Genomic DNA, 16,996 nt, shown 5'->3' on the forward strand with positions numbered 1-16,996 from the left:
AGCCTATAAACCTCTGTTTTTAAAATACATTAACATGAGAACAATGAAAGTCAAAAAATGGGAAAACATTTTTCCAATACACGGAGAAGAAGCCTCCTTTCTAATGTATTGTTTAGACTGAAAAAAAATAAAATAACCTTGTTGAAATGGAGATCTTCCACCACATTCATTTCTGTGGCACAACTGGTTAGCGCGTTCAGCTGTTAACCGTAGGGTTGGTGGTTTGAACCTCTGGTGCTGGAATTTCGTGAGAAATAGTATTTTCTTACTTCAGGGATTGTGTCTGGCAAATTAAATGAAAATCCAACCATTATTCTTCCCCTGGTGTTCCTTGGGTATCTTCATTTCCTTGCTTCTTGATTAAATTTACCAAGCTCCTGGCCGGGCGCGGTGGCTCAAGCCTGTAATCCCAGCACTTTGGGAGGCCGAGACGGGCGGATCACGAGGTCAGGAGATCGAGACCATCCTGGCTAACACGGTGAAACCCCGTCTCTACTAAAAAATACAAAAAAACTAGCCGGGCGAGGTGGCGGGCGCCTATAGTCCCAGCTACTGGGGAGGCTGAGGCAGGAGAATGGCGTGGACCCGGGAGGCGGAGCTTGCAGTGAGCTGAGATCCGGCCACTGCACTCCAGCCCGGGCAACAGAGCAAGACTCTGTCTCAAAAAAAAAAAAAAAAATTTACCAAGCTCCTTCTAAATGCCAGTAGATATGAAAGAAATCCCATTGCTCTGAACCACTTATTTTGTTTCCAAACTCCATCTCTCTCAATGTGCTAGTTCATCCAGTAGAGTCCCCACAGCAAAAAGCAGCAGAAGTCACTTGGCCAAGGTCTTGCAGAGCTTGCCCTCTACACTGAGCTGGTGTTGCCTCTACCTGAATCAGTTCCTTGGCTCAGGCTTTGGACGTCACAATAGACCACGAATGAAAGGGGTGGAGACCTCTAGCTAGGATATCTACAGGTTTCCTGTGACTGGTATTTTCATAAATTACCAGACTATTTTTTTCTTGCTAACAAAATGAATACCAAAGATGGTCTCTCTTAGACTCCGCAATTTCGCTTCTGACAATTTTTACACAATAGCTATATTTGTACAACTAAAATTGACTCATGTCAGCATTATTCTTTTAAACACTTAAAAGAAAAAAAGATTAGAAGCAGCTGCACATCCATCCATAAAGTCCTGATTAAATAATCAATGATAATTGACACAATGGAATTGGAGGCAAAGGTGAAAAACAAAAAGAAGTTCTCTGAATTCATTTACAGCCACTGTGCTGGGGGACCTCATTGGAGTGTGCTAACCCTGATAGCCCAGGTCAGCCACAGACTGGCCACTACAGTAATTGCTGAAGGTGGCTGGACACACACCACGCAGCTACAAAAGACACTGCCAGGTTTCCGATGGTCTCTCCCCTCAGCCCGCCTTCGTGTCTCCAGTTAACAAGGGGTGCGAAAAAAGTGTGATTTCAATGGCCCTGGTGACAGAAGATTGATTTTTAATCTCGACTCACTGAAACCTCTGCTTCCTGGGTTCAAGCAGCGATTCTCCTGCCTTAGCCTCCCATGCAGCTGGGATTACAGGCGCCCACATTACACATGGCTAATTTTTGTATTTTTAGTAGAGACAGCGTTTCACCATGTTGCCCACACTGGTCTCGAACTCCTGACCTCAAGTGATCCACCCAGCTTGGCCTCCCAAAGTGTTGGGATTACAGGCGTGAGCCACTACACCCAGCCAATTTTTCATTTTCTTTAATATTCTGTCAGGTATTGATTTCAAGATGGGCGCTGAGCACTGTGGCTGTAATCTCAGCACTTTGGGAGGCCAAGGTGGGTGGATCACTTGAGAAGAGGAGTTCGAGAGTAGCCTGGGCAACACAGTGAGACCTCATCTCTAGAAAAAATATTTTAAAAATTAGCTGGGCATGATGGTGCATGCCTGTGGTCCCAGCTACTCAGGAAACTGAGGTGGGAGGATCGCTTGAGCCCAGAAGATGGAGGCTGCAGAGCCAGGATCGTGCCACTACACTCCAACCTGGGTGACAAAGTGAGACCTTGTCTCAAAAAATAAAAGGGGGGTGGGTGGGGAACAGCAGATCCAATATTGGATCTTAAGCAATTTGCTAAAATTCATATAAAGCCTCCTGGGGAGCTGAGTGTGTCCCTAGACTTCCACCAAAGGATTTTCCCCTCATAATTCTACTGTGATATAACAAGACAAATTTCAGGTTTGGTTTTATGAGGAATCACAAGAGAAAGGTTTTATGAGGAATTACAAGAAAAGTAATTTGAGAGTAGCTCTAAGTATGACTTTTGAACATTTTTAGGGGAGGACATGGTGGCTCATGCCTGTAATCCCAGCACTTTGGGAGGCCGAGGAGGGAGGATCGCTTGAGCCCAGGAGCTCAAGAGCAGCCTGAGCAACATAGAGAGACCCTGCTTCTGAAAAAAAGAAAAAAAAAAAAGGCAGTTTTTAGGCACCCAGACATACCCTATTAAAGCCTTCTTATTCTACCAGGAGTCCCACCTCAACTTACTTGGAAAGAAATCAGCCCACTCCATTGCCATCAAATGCAGAGTCCCAGCTTCTCAGACAGGAGTGAAACTAAGTTGAATCAGAGTATACACTGCAACCACAGAATCATGACTGAGAATTATTACTCAGTTTGCTACTCTTGGTCTTAGATAAAATAAGTCCACTCATATTTGCAGGTACACTTCACTCTCGAGTTTATGACATGCAGTTCTCATGAGTTTCATGTAATAAGCATTCACCATATGGACTCTGGGAAAAGGTGGGGAACAAAGGATAAAATATTAAGAGGCAAATTGAGTCATATCTCTGAGCTCAGTTTTAATGGGGGGGATAACGATATTATATAGTTGTGGATTAAATGAGTTACTTCATATAAAAAACAAAATGCTGTTTAAAAAGAAAAAAAATTGTGGATGTAAAAAAAATTATTTTCCTACCCTCAATAGGCTTAAAGTCAAGGTGAAAGTCCCTAGGATATTTTATTCAACCCACTTATTCTCATTCCTCACTCCACCTGTGACTTAATCAGCTTGCCTGGCAGCAGGTGTGAGCTCTTTGTACCGAACTATTTTGGAGATGAAGCCTGAAATACCAACCCTTGAACATACTGTTATCTAATGCTGTCTGTCCACCCTGGGAATGCAATTTCTTTCTTCATTCAAGAAAGTCTTAAATAAAACCCCAGTATGTCTACTGTACTTTCTAAGCTGTTAGCAACTGGAAGGAAAGTTTCTTCTTCACCTTGGTATCTCTTTATCTAGCAGAAGTAGCAATGGGCACTTGGAATTCTGAATCAATGAATATGCCAGCCTGTCAAATTCGGATTCTGGATTTTTCTGTTTCACTTGAAGACATCAATGACCTGAGGAAACAATTTACATGAAACAAACCCACAAGAAATAAAAACAGAAACAAGATGAAAGTTTCTAAGTGGAAACGTAGTTTGTGTGCCAAGTATAAGAGGTATGTGGGTTGTGAGAAATGTTATACCAAGCTTTACTGTGTGGTCCTTTTTACTCTACCCAGTAAAGTGCACCTATCAGGATCATAATGTGGTTATTTTATAGCCAAAGTAGACAAATCCACTCTACCCCATAAAACACAGATCATCACATTGACAGACAAAAAACAAAAACAAACAGCACAAGGAAAATACTAATTATAATCATCTACCACTTCCTGAAACAGCCTGGAAAATGAACAGAATTTTTGTCTACATGAGACTGTGTAGACTGTTTATTGTGACACCTAGGTTTTCAGTTCCTTTTAGTAGCTTACACTGATTCTTTGAAGCCTACAGGGCTGCTTTGTCTCAGCCCCACTATATATAAGTGCACCTCAGGTGCACTGGTTCTCTCCTAGGCTTTGCCCACCTTTACAATGGTTCCAACTCAACACTCCACCCAGGAAGCATTGTTTGCAATTGTGGGAGCACTCCAGACTCTTTCAAACTTCTCCTTTATTATTCTTACAGTTATTTTGTAGGAATGAATGACCTGGAAAACTTGGTGAGGGCTGACTCACCACTGAAGACTGTGATCATCAATCAGGTCCCCCTTGAGAGGGCTCCATGACATGCCATAGCCCCCATTCCACCCCATATATGCAGCTACCACGATGCCTATCTTATACTAGTGGCCTGTAAAACTCTTAATACTAAGATGTGTTATTACCTATTGTCACTGTTTCCTCAAACAATGGCTTAGAAAATGCTGACTTAAGATAACTAATTGATAAACTGGGCTAAGATATTAGACAGAAATTAAATAGGAAAAAAATCCAGGTTAAACAGTAAGGTGGGTGGCGGGCGGGGGGGGCTCTAAGATCAGGAGATGAAGGTGAACACAAGGAGATGAAAGCTGCAACTTGTCCAATGACCCTCCCCAACAAAAATAAAAAGGCACATAAAAATATTTTTATTTTCTATAAATATATTAGGAAATGTATTTCTTCCCAACTCAGTCCATGCCATTAACTGTCAATTTTTTCTACATAAAAAAGATGCTAATACCACCCTCACCTGTGACTGCTAAATAGAGAAAGATTGCTGGGACTAGGCATTATCCCCCTAGTTGGAAATAAAGGCCCTTCCTGGGGGAAGGAAGTGGGATTTTTAGGGGACCCTATAGACGTAGGCAGCCAAGAGTCAAACAAAACAAGTATATGCAATAGTCATAATCATGCTAGTATGACAGTATGAATTAGGTGACTCAGCCAGGCATATACAGGAGTTCAGAGTGGGGATAGTGGAAGCCCTCAAAACTTGCACATTTGGGCCCTTAACAGAGACACTTGGTCTGAGAAACACAGTAAAATGTTTGCCTGGATAGTCACGATCATTCTAGTATGAGGTAGACAGGAAGCAGAGCAGGGCCGAGAGCTGGAAGGGGCCACCCTGGCCCTCAGGAGTCCCTGACAAGGGAAGGTCCCTCCATGCTCTCTGAGGGTGGCGGGGCTCCAAAGATCCTGGCCAGGAGCCCTTTGTTGGAGCGGGCCTTGTCCTGGGCAGTCGCCAGGCGAGCCCGTTCACGGCCCCCTGGCCGTGCTGCTTTCCGGGCCCTCAGTTCCTGCTCAGTAGGACGTTGGGCAAATGTCCAGGAGCCATGCGGGCGAGCAGGGTCCCCATCGGCCGCAAGAAAGCGTTGTCCCCGTTCCACACTTTGAAGATAGAAGTCGGTCTCACGCTTGGCCTGAGCAACCTCCGCTCTCAGGCGCTGCCTGCGCACCTGGCGCTCAAAGGCAAGGTGCTCGCTCAGGTGGGACCAGGTGAAACGGTGCAAGTACTGTGGGCAGAAAATAAGAAAAGATCAGGATAGTGCAGATTAGGGAGAAAGATGAGACAGGGGGACAAGACCAATGAGAAGCCATGGGTATACTTGGGCCAGAGCCGGGGAGAAGGGAGGGTGAGAGGTGTGGCAGAAAGATCTATCTCCTCACCTTCAGGTTCCAAAGATCATAACGGAAGGGGCTGCGCCTACGGGCACCCATAGGCGTGTTGTGTAGACTGGCCGCCACACGCTTGGCTATGCGCTTGTCACGGAACTCCACCCATCCCTCGGTGTAGTCCTTGCTGTAGGACCGCTTTTTTCCTCCCGCAGCTGCTGCTGCTTTCTTCTTGCGTCTCACAAACTGATCTGAGCGCCAAAGACAAAAAGACCCGTCAGGGACTATGCAGCACTCACTCAAAACCACTTCCCACTGCCTGCATCGTTCTTCACATCTGCCAGCGGGAGTCCCACCTGAGAGTTTTTGCCCAGGAGGGAGAGAACTGTAAATTGCATCCTTTCCTCCAGCTAACTCAGTTCTTTCCTTAATTGTCCACTCCTTAATCTAGCCGGCTCTGAACACTATTTAAAACCCGCGCAAGTCCCCAACCTCGATGTAAAATTGAGGGTGGAAAGAGGAAGGGCGGTTGATCAAACAGTTTCTTGACATAGGCCGCGATGCTAAAGGGGTATGTTCGGCTTTGTAGAAAGCTAACGAGGCTTTTACTCAGTTGTACTCATGTAACAAACCAGTAAACAGATCCGGAAAGAGAGGTGAGCAGGGCCGGGATAAGAACATGAATAGTAACATTCCAAGAACTAAAGAACCACCAGACGCACTGTGCTACCCAGTCTCCCCATATCCCCGCCGCCCACCCACCCCAGCATCCTCACAGACTGATTCACCAGCCAGGAGCCGAGCACCGCACTCCTCAACCCCAAAATCCAACAACTCGTGCCTCAGTCTCGCGCAGCGAAGCAACAGGACATCCATGCTTGCACCCCGCCAGCGAGCGACAACCTCCTCCTTTCACCGTCAGGGTCTGCATACTTACCTTCAGCCTGAAAGAAGACGCGTCCGACCTCGCCATAGGCGCTGAGAAGGTTACGGACGTGCAGGGGACGGAAGCGCGGCGGGATATGGCCCAGGTACACAATACCTGGCACTACCCGCTTATTGCCGCCACAGGCCGCTTCTTCAGATACCTCCTGCTCCTCCTCCGCGTCTACTGTCTGTTCTGTCCCTTCCAGCGGCTCGTGCTCCATTGCGGCCTTCTCCGATTCCTCTGCCTCCATGTTGACTGACACTAGCGGCGCGACGGCCGTAAAGTGCCTTGTCTACTGACGCAAAACGTGTGCGACGGCCTGAGACGAGGGGGCGGGGCCAAGGCGGTGATGACAAATGAAAGGATATGATTGGCGATGCAGTCGGGTCCGGAAAAGGCAGAGAGGAGAGGGCGGAAGTGGGGTGTCAGGTCGAAAGCCAGATTCAGCGCGTGGAAGCGGGATGGGAAGCTTAGGTTAGGTTCACAGATTCCCTGTCACATCTCCAACTCAGGACACGCAGAACCAGAAAAGGCAGATCCCCAGATATAACCTACCCTATAGAACGCCGCCAAAGGCGGGTTGATGCCGGATTTTTAGGGAATTTTGCAGAGCAGTTTTAGGGAAGTTTCTGTGTGTTCTAGCGATCAAAATAGCATTTTATTCAAGGGCCCTGGGTGCGATTCCAGCAGAGGAATGACTCACCTTTTAAAGGTTATAAATTTCATTTAAAAGATTTGAGTTTTGAAGTTTTAATTATTTCTGGAAATTTACCTTGGAATTTTGAATATTTTAAAATTTAATTTTGAAAACTGTTTAATTTTGGAAATTTAGATTTAATTTTTGAAAATTTAAATTGCGAACTTTCAGTTTAATATTTTACATTTGATTTTGTGAATGTCTGAAAATTTAAATATGTGACAATTATTTGAATAATTTGTTTGGCATCTATTACACATGTATATTGATACATTATCCATATGCATACTTAACGTTGCAAATACTTGTCAGAGGCGCACACGCCTCCAATTCTGGCGACCCCCCCGGCGGAGCGCTTAGTTCTGCCATCCCTGGGTCTGTCCTCACAGATTCCCCATCAGATCACAAACCAGTTTTCCTTCTATGACCTACGTAACCACAGAACGGACAGGGCCCAGGCGGTCCTGCTCCTACCAGGCGACCTGCGAACCATCCCTAAGCCAAGCCCATAGCCGTTTTCCCCGCACGGGCTCGAGTCCTCAGTCTCTTACCGTCTCTCGAGGGCGCGACCAGCAGGGGGCGCCGTCCACATCCTTAAGGCATTTCAGTTCTTGCGATCCGCGCCAGCGACAAGCTGACTGCAAAGGATATTGTTGGGAACCGAGTACAAATAATCCGATTAGCTTTCTGGAAGCAGCCCGGGGCGAGTTTGAGGACCATCAATATAAATCCGCCCTTGCTGCGCCCTGACAAAATTTCCCATCTCGCTCCAAGAGCGCAGAGTAGCCCAGCGAATGGAAGCAGGGAGTAAATGTGTCCACTATTAAAATCAGAGATGACAGTTTTTGCCAGTCCCCAAGTATATTTCTAAAGTAACAGGGCCCTCACTCTTTCTTGGAGTGTCTAAAAGTCTAATAATAGATTCTTCGAATTCAAACACGCCTGTGTTCATTAATTTTATTGAAGAGAACTTTCTGTCAAGTGTACACTAAGAGAACTTTCTGTCAAGTGTACACTGCCCCTTTTTTGAAGAGGAGCGAGATATCAAAATCCCATTCCCCACATTCCTCATGATCGCTCCTCAACTTGGTGAAAATTGAGTCTCACTCGACTGTCCGTGAAGCAACCTTTGTTAGCAATTTTCAAGGTGGATTATTTTCCTTCTCTGAGCGTCTTACAAATTCATGTATAAGCAAGCTGCACACTGCGTTCTCCAAGTTTCTTTATTTCAGGCCCAGGAGAGACCCTTTTAAAAGGGAACTCCTCCGAGCCGGACTCGAACCAGCGACCTAAGGATGACTATATTCAAACCCCTACAGTCCTCCGCTCTACCAGCTGAGCTATCGAAGGATGTTGTTGCATGTTATTCGGATACTTCAGAATTTACCTATTGCTTTTGACTATCCTGTATTCTTGTTCATTTTGAAAATATAGGGAAACGTGAGGAAAGTTTCAAGGATATTAGAAATGTTCCAAAATGTTCTAAAATGTTCTCATCTGAGTAGGGATAGTGACTATACAAGTGTATGAACAATTCCCTTGAACATTTAAAATTTCACATAGGTCCCAAAAAAAACAGAAAAAAAAAAAAAAAAAAAAAACAACCCACGAGTATTCCGTGTACTGCTCCCTTGTACTGCTCCCTTAGATAGAGTAGATAGGACCATTGCCCTTATTGCACGTGTTGTCCAGCTGTCCTGTCCGCTTAGCACCTCCTCTCTCTTTAGGAAGTGAATAATAAAGACAAGTTTATCTTAGACAACTGGGTTGAAGAGGGGGGACCTACCACCTTGAAGCGGAGTTACTGCACAGCTCATTTTGGAAACATTGAGATTCTCCTTTCTGAAGGGCAAGGAAAATTGCAGAATTTGTATAATTTGTAATTTGTGTTCAAGACACAAAACATGAGATGAGAAGTGCGTTGTGTGTGTACCTATGTTTAGGAATTGAGCGGCTCATATTATATTGCACAATTGTAATGGGACAAACAAATGAAACACAACACTTCTCCCTCCCCCCACAATTTAAACAAGAAATATAACATTCTATTTACAGGTGTCAACCTAAATAACAAAGAGAAGCTCTCTGAAAGAAAATGATGTTTATTTGGGAATAGAGCATTGCAATGAAAATACGAGTGCCATAGGAAACTATGTATATTCAGGGAGGTAAAGGAAGAAAAAGGTGTTTTTGAGTTGGAGTCTGGCTCTGTCGCCCAGACTGGAGTGCAACGATCTTGGCTCACTGCAACCTCCGCCTTCCGGGTTCAAGCAATTCTCCTGCCTCAATCTCCCGAGTACCTAGAATTACAGATGCCGGCCACCACACCCGGCTGATTTTTGTATTTTTAGTAGAGACGGGATTTCACCATGTTGGCCAGGCTGGTCTCAAACTCCTGACCTCATGATCCACCCACCTTGGCCTCCCAAAGTGCTGGGATTACAGGCGTGAGCCACCAAGCCCAGCGACAAAGATTTTTAAGGGAAAAAATGAGAGGGATTATATAACTGTGTTGAAGTAATTATCATGTGCTACAAAGATGGATAGTAGAGAGGAAGCTAGTCCAAGGTTGGACAGGCAGTTGTGAGGTAGATGTCCTTATAGAGGTATTTTTTGTGTAGGATTGTGATGGCCTGTGCAAGGTTATGGTTTTTGCAGTCTTTTGTGATAGTTTTTGTTATCAAGCATGGCCTTTTCCAGCTCTATTAATCAGCGTTTTTAGTTTGTTTGTGTGTTTGTGTGTTTTAACAATAGTGACTCCATCTTGATTCTGACAGTTTTCACACAGGTATGCTGCATGCTTAGCTAATAAATGCCTATAATGGTATTCAGCTTCCCGGTGCCTAAGACAGAAATGAACACCAATGGGAAAAATGGGAAGGCATCTGGAGAGACTTTTCTTTTTTATAAAATTATTAAAAGTGTATGGAAATTATAAATTGTGAAATTTATGGAAAGGAGTTCTGGTGAATTTATCTATAAAAGATCCTCACTTATTAAAGTTCTCCATAATTGTAATCTTGACAAAAATATGCTTTTTTTTCCAAAAGATCCTCTCCAGCATTTCCCATGGGAAATATCTGCAGCAACATAACTAATATGTAATTCAGTTATTCAGTTCATTGCCATGAGAAACTAAGAATATACAGTCTGGTAAATTCCTTTTCAATAATGTAGCCTAGCAGGGGAAAATACGAGAAGCCAGAGAAGAGAAATGAGCAGATTCTGTATGAGATGGTCTCTGCCCATATGAAGTGTACTTACCTGAGCCTTGGACACCAGATGTAAAAGCAGTTGACCAACCCTGCCATTTCACCACCAAACCCCAGGATCTCAGTTCGCGTGCTTTCTTGAATAAAAGCTTCACTAATTTTCACAGGGGGCAGCAAACATACTGGAAAAGATGCTCAGTATGTTTCTCATCAGTTACTGCTATGCTCACAAGCTCCCAGAGCCTCATGCCTCCCAGTGACATGGTACTATAGAATTGATTTTGATCGGGAAGCACTCCAATTGCTAATCTCATCAATTATTTTCTTTACCTATAAACTAATCCTAGCATGAGAATCTCACCTCAGGGCTGTTAAAGTTGGAATTTCATTTGCCTGAAATGCTCTTTCCCCTGATAATCCCCAAGATTTGCCTCCTGGGAATACAAGAACAAGTAATTAGGACCTTTCCGCACTAGATATCTGTATCACTTTGTGGGAAGACTTCCTCCTTCCTCTTCTTACAGAATCTGGTGTCGGAACGACCATTCTATTCCCTCTTGCAGACACAAGTTCAAAATGGGTTTATGGATAAATCTAACTCTCTGAAATAATTCTTGGAGATGTATCATCATCAATTGATTACAATCTCACCCTGTACCTTCTCTATTGTTTTAGTACCTTTTCAACTTATGAATTGAGTCCTACCTAGATGGTTTTAACTTCTCTTGAAGCTTACAGACCACTATAATATTCCTATGGAATAAAAAGGAACAAACTATTGGTAAATGTAATAACAGGGATGAAAGTCATCTGCATTATGCTGAATTTAAAAGGCCAGATACAAAAGGCTACATACTATGGCATTCCTATGAAATTCTTGCAAGTGCAAAACTATAGGGACAGAAAATATCCAGAGTTGCTGCTGGGGTAGAAGATAGGGGAAGAAATTAAGTATAAAAGAAACATGGTGATTCAGTAAGGCCAAAATAGAAAAAGAAGAAGAGGAAGAAGGAGAAGGAGGAGGAGGGGAGAGGAGGAGAAGGAGAAGGAAGAGGAGAGGAGAAGGAGAAAAGAGACGGAGGAGGAAGAGGAGGAGGAGGAGAAGAAAGAAGGAAGAAAGAAGAAGAAGAAACAACATGGGAGGCTAGGCCTGGTGTCATGCCTATAATGGCTTGAACCCAGGAGTTCCAACCTGCAGTAAGCTATGATGGAAGAACTGCACTCCAGCCTAGGCAACAGAGCATGACCCTGTCTAGAGATAAACTTACATGATTATGATTAATTGATTTTTGACAGAAGTGCCAAGGTAATTTTATAAGAAAAAGATAATCTTTGCAAAATGATTCTGCAAAAACTGAATATCCATATACAAATAAATGAACTTAGACCCTTATATCACACAATGTACAAACAGTAATTCAAAATTAATCAAAGACTTAAATGCAGGGACTAGAACACAAAACCTCTAGAAAAAAATGTAGAAGAAACTCTTTGTGACTTTAGGTTAAGCAAAAAGATTTTAAATGGGCCACAAAAGCATAAACCGTAAAGGAAAAAATAAGTTGAATTTCATCACAGTTTAACAAAAAATCTGCTCCTTAAAATATACTGTTAAGAAAAGACAGTCAGGCCAGGCATGGTAGCTCACAGCTATAATCCCAGCCCTTGGGAAGGCTGAGGCCGGCGGATTGCTTGAGTCCAGGAGTTCAAGATCAGCCTGGGCAACACAGTGAAATCCCGTATCTACCAAAAGAAAAAAAAAAAAAAAGTCAAGTCACAGATTAGAAAAAGATACTTGGAAAACACTTCCCTAATGAAGGACTTGTAACCAGAACATATAACATACTCTTGCAAATCAATAATAAGACCAGACAATACATTTTTTTAAATGGACAAATGATTTGGACAGATATTTTACAAAAGAAGCTATACTGATGGCCAATAAGCATAAAAAGACATTCGACATCACTTATTAGGGAGATGCAAATTAAAGCCACAATGAGATACTTTACACACCTAAGAGAATGGCTAAAGTTAAAAAAAAAAAAAAAAAAAGGTGAGAAATTAACAGTGCTGAGTGCTGATGATGATGTGAAATAACTGAAATTCTCATATATTGCTGGTGGGAGTAAAAACTGTTCCACCTTGAAAAACACTGTCAGTTTTTAAAAATGAAATTATACATATATTTGCCATAACACTATATGAATATTTATAGTAGCTTTATGCATAACCGCCAAAACTGTCTGGGCTGGAGATATACAAAATACAAAAAAATAGCCGGGCGTGTAGGTGGGCACCTGTACTGTAGTCCCAGCTCCTCGGAAGCCTGAGGCAGGAGAATGGCGTGAACCCGGGAGATGGGGCTTGCAGTGAGCGGATATCGCGCCACTGCGCTCCAGCCTGGGCGACAGAGCGAGACTCCGCCTCAAAAAAAAAAAAAAAAAAAAGAAAAGAAAAGAAAAGATCAGGGAGAAGTTTATTTCACTATCAACCGATAGAGTCAAGAAACGTTAATTTCAAGATCAGTTAATTTCGGCCAGTTGCGGTGTAATTCCAATACTTTGCGACGCTGAGGCAGGCAGATCACCAGAGGTCAGGAGTTCAAGACCAGCCTGTCCAACATGGTGAAACGCAGTGTCCACTAAAAATACAAACTAAATTCAGCCAGGTGTGGCTAAAGAGTCAAGAAAGGTTAATTTCAACATCAGTTAATTTCGGCCATTCGCAGTGTAATTCCAACATTTTGGAATGCTGAGGCAGGCAGATCACCAGAGGTCAGAAGTTCAAGACCAGCCTGTCCAATATGATGAAACCCAGTATCTACTAAAAATACAAAAAAAAAAAAAAAAAAAAAAGCCAGGTGTGGTGGCGAGTGCCTGTAATCCCAGCTCCTCTGGAGGCTGAGGCAGGAGAATCGCCTGAATCCAGGAGGCAGAGGTTGCAGTGAGCTGAGATGGCACCACTGCACTCCAGCCTGGGTGACAGAGCGAGACTCCATCTCTAAATAAATAAATAAAATAAAATCATATGAAATAAAAGAGTCCAAATAGCCAAAGCAATACTAAGCAAAAAGAACAAAACCAGAGGAATCATACTACTCATCTTCAAACTATACTGCAAAGCTACAGGTGACCAAAACAGCATCGTACTGGTACAAAAACAGACACATAAACCTATGGAACAGGATAGAGAACCCAGACATAAAGTCACACAACTATAACCATCTGATCTTTGACAAAGCTGACAAAATAACAAGCAATGGAGAATGGACTGTGTTCAATAAATGGTGCTGGAATAACTGGGTAACCATGTGCAGAAGATTGAAACTGGACCCATACCTTTCACCATATACAAAAATTAACTCAAGATTTAAATGTAAGACCTCAAACTATAAAAATCCTAGAAGAAAACCTATGAAATACCATTCTGGACATCAGCCTTGGCAAGTAATTTATGACTAAGTCTCCAAAAGCATTTGCAACAAAAACCAAAATTGTTAAGGGGAATGTAATTGAACTTCTGCCCAACAAAAGAAACTATCAAGGGGCCTGGTTCACTCACTCATACCTGTAATCCCAACACTTTGGGAAGTGGAAGCGTGTGGATTACTTGAGGTGAGGAGTTGGAAACCAGCCTGGCCAATATGGCGAAATCCCATCTCTACTAAAAATACAAAAATCAGCCAGGCATGGTGGCACACACCTGTAGTCCCAGCTACTCAGGAGGCAGAGGCATGAGAATCACTTGAACCTGGAAGGCCAAAATTGCAGTGTGCCAAGATGGCACCACTGCACTCCAGCCTGGGCTACAGAGTGAGACTCTTGTGTCAAAACAAACAAAACAAAACAAACAAACAAAAAAACCGTCAACAGAGTAAATAGACATTCTACAGAATGAAGAAAATATTCACAAATTATGCATCTGACATAGCTCTAATGGTAAGAATTCATATGGAACTTAAATAATTCCATGAGCAAAAAACAAATAACTCCAATAAAAAATGGGCAAGAGACATGAACAGACACTTTTCAAAAGAAGACATACATGCAGCCAACAAATATATGAAAAATATTCAACATCACTAATTAGAGAAACAGAAATCAAACCTCAATGAGATACCATTTCACATCAGTCAGAATGGCTGTTATTAAAACATCAAAAATAATGGATATATGGCAAGGTGGCAGAGAAAAGGGAATGCTTACATTCCCACTGTTAGTGGGAATGTAAATTAATTCAGCTACTGGGCAAAGCAGTTTGGAAATTTCCCAAATAACTTAGAACTACCATTTGACTCATCAATCCTACTACTGAGTATATACACAAAGGAAAATAAATCATTCTACCAAAAAGACGCATGCATAAGTATGTTTGTTGCAGCACTATTCACAATAGCAAAGACATGGAATAAACCTACATACCCACTAAGGGTGGAATAAAGAAAATGTGATACATATACACCATGGAATACTACACAGCCATGAAAAAAGTACAAAATCACGTCCTTTGCAGCAACATGGGTGCAGCTGGAGGCCACTATTGTAAGTGGATTAACTCAGGAACAGAAAACCAAATACCTCACGTTCTCTCACTTATAAGTAGGGAGCTAAACACTGAGTACACATGGACACAAAGGTGAGAACAATAGACCCTGGGAACTACTAGAGGCAGGAGGATGGAAGGAGGATGAGGGTTGAAGAACTATCGGGTACTATGATTACTACCTTGGTGATGGGGACGTTCGTACACCAAAACCGAGCGACACGCAATTTAGTCACGTAACAAATCTGCATATGTAGCCCCTGAACCGTAAATTTAAAAATAAAAAAGTTCTCAAATTTTATTCTTCATTTTCTGTGCCTAAAGAATAAAAAAGTATTGGCCAGGCGCGGTGGCTCATTCCTGTAATCCCAGCACTGTGGGAGGCCGAGGCGGACGGATCGCTTGAATCCAGCAGTTCGAGACTAGTTTGGCCGACAAAGCGAGACTCTCCCACCACACCCCTCGTCTCTCCAAAAATAGCTAGGGGTGGTGACTCGAGCCTGTAGTCCCAGCTACTCAGGAGTCTGAGGTGGGAGGATCATTTGAGCCCAGGAAGTCCAGTGAGCCCTTCAGCCTGGGCGACAGAGCGAGATTGTCTAAAACAACAACAACAACAACAACAAACCCCCACACACAGAGAAACAGAAAGAGGGAAGAAGAAAAGTAACAAGATAGCAGAGGACCCCAAAAGTCTTCGTATATTCTAACCTCCAATAAAAACTGAAATGAAAACCTTGGGGCTAGGGTGCTCCTGGCATTCCCCACACCTCCCACGCGCCTTCTTAACTGAACTCCATGGCGGGCGTTGGCTCTGGTTTGCTGGTGGAACGTCAACTCGGGTCGGGGATGGGGAGGGGAATAAAAACTGCATTTGATGATCAGTAGCGGGAAATAAGAATGGCATCAAGAAACCAAGAGCCAGGAGGAGACTCAGGGAGGGAGTGGAGGTGAAGAGTGTTGCGAGGTACAAATTTCACAAGGAAAAAGTGAAGCCTCAGACTTCCTGGAAACACTGCTTTTCATCTACGCAGGCGCCCTTCGGTGAAGCTACCACGTTTCTGGTTTATTCCTAAAAGATTTTACGCATGTAACCAAAAATTGTCTACTCGCGCATGGTTGAGCCTAAGGGGCCGTCTGATTCATTTTTTTTTTCTAGATTTTTGTTTTCGTAAAACATTTTTTTCTATTTTATTTTCATAAAGATCACATACGTCTGGAATCATTCAGCCGTAGGTCAAAACTGCCGTCCTTCGAGCCGGATTCGAACCAGCGACCTAAGGATATCTTGGTTTAAATGAACCTACAGTCCTCCGCTCTACCAACTGAGCTATCGAAGGACACATAACTTCTTGTTCTCTGGACACGTAGTTCTGCGCTCTCTAAAAGCCCCAAAATAATGTGCGTCCTGGAAGTTTCTAGGTTTTCAAGTCTTGTTCCGTTTAGGAGACTTAGTTTTAATTATATTAATATTAATTTTTTAAACTTCCATCGGCTTTAAAGCAGTATTCTCAGACACCGGAATTATTCTGTGTAATGATCTAGGCTTCATGGTTATAAATATGTAAAAGGCATTGAGTTTTATATTGAAAACATTAGGATATTTATGTATAGCTCAAACCAAAAACCTTACTGGAATCCCCCGTCCTCCTCCCCTAGATATACACAATCTCCCAGATTACGCCCTCTGTTCTGCTGTTTTGTCTGGATTTCTCTCCTCCTTTGTCTCTCAAAAGTGTCTGGATTTGCTTGATAAATGCTATGGTTGCCCTAAATACAGACAACTGGGTTGATGAGGATCCCAGGGTTGTGAATAAAGTATTCCGGTATCCTTGCAGTTCTCCTTTCTGAAAGTCGAATGATAAATTGTGTATATTCATAACTGTAGCGTTGAAACGTTGAAGTGTCGTCTGTGCGTGTTTGTGTAAATTTGAGTGTATATTACATAATCATGGCGGAGCAGTTAAAATGAAGTAAAAACTCTTGAAAACTTTATGTGGAAATATAAATATTCCTTTTTCAAAGCAAATTGTCCAACATAGAGAGAGGTTCTGTGTAGATTGTTGTCTGCTAAGCTCAGGCAGAAATGGGGAATATGTTAAAACTATCTCTCAAGAAAAGGCTTTAAAAGGAAAAATCCCAAGTTTTTTTTTCAAATGGCAACTGCCAGTGCCTCTTGTCAGACATATTAATAG

At 42.9% G+C, this 16,996-nt stretch overlaps 1 protein-coding gene and 2 non-coding genes across 3 annotated transcripts; all 3 read right to left on the reverse strand.

Annotated features, from left to right (window-relative positions):
• Nucleotides 1-4,432: 4,432 nt before the first annotated feature.
• Nucleotides 4,433-6,634, reverse strand: ABT1 (activator of basal transcription 1). The gene is made up of 3 exons (XM_023191616.2): nt 6,360-6,634; nt 5,477-5,673; nt 4,433-5,322 (listed from the first exon to the last, which is right to left on the reverse strand). Exons 1-3 carry the CDS (start codon nt 6,598-6,600, stop codon nt 4,942-4,944), a joined length of 819 nt encoding a protein of 272 aa, XP_023047384.1. The 5' UTR covers nt 6,601-6,634; the 3' UTR covers nt 4,433-4,941.
• A 1,674-nt stretch (nt 6,635-8,308) lies between these two features.
• On the reverse strand, nt 8,309-8,397 carry TRNAY-GUA. Its single transcript is given in 2 exon segments — nt 8,309-8,344; nt 8,361-8,397. It is a non-coding gene; the product is annotated as a tRNA-Tyr (tRNA).
• A 7,653-nt stretch (nt 8,398-16,050) lies between these two features.
• Nucleotides 16,051-16,141, reverse strand: TRNAY-GUA. Its single transcript is given in 2 exon segments — nt 16,051-16,086; nt 16,105-16,141. It is a non-coding gene; the product is annotated as a tRNA-Tyr (tRNA).
• Nucleotides 16,142-16,996: the final 855 nt, after the last annotated feature.

This window comes from Piliocolobus tephrosceles, chromosome 5 (assembly GCF_002776525.5).
Source record: "Piliocolobus tephrosceles isolate RC106 chromosome 5, ASM277652v3, whole genome shotgun sequence".
Lineage (NCBI taxonomy): Eukaryota > Metazoa > Chordata > Mammalia > Primates > Cercopithecidae > Piliocolobus > Piliocolobus tephrosceles.

Bases quoted from the DNA above. Each gene is read 5' to 3' on its own strand.
- ABT1 (XM_023191616.2), bottom strand. From the start codon at position 6,600: ATGGAGGCAGAGGAATCGGAGAAGGCCGCAATGGAGCACGAGCCGCTG. The intron at 5,674-6,359 runs GTAAGTATGCAG...TTTGGCGCTCAG, and splicing joins CGTCTTCTTTCAGGCTGAAG to ATCAGTTTGTGAGACGCAAG. The intron at 5,323-5,476 runs GTGAGGAGATAG...TTCTGCCCACAG, and splicing joins ATGATCTTTGGAACCTGAAG to TACTTGCACCGTTTCACCTG.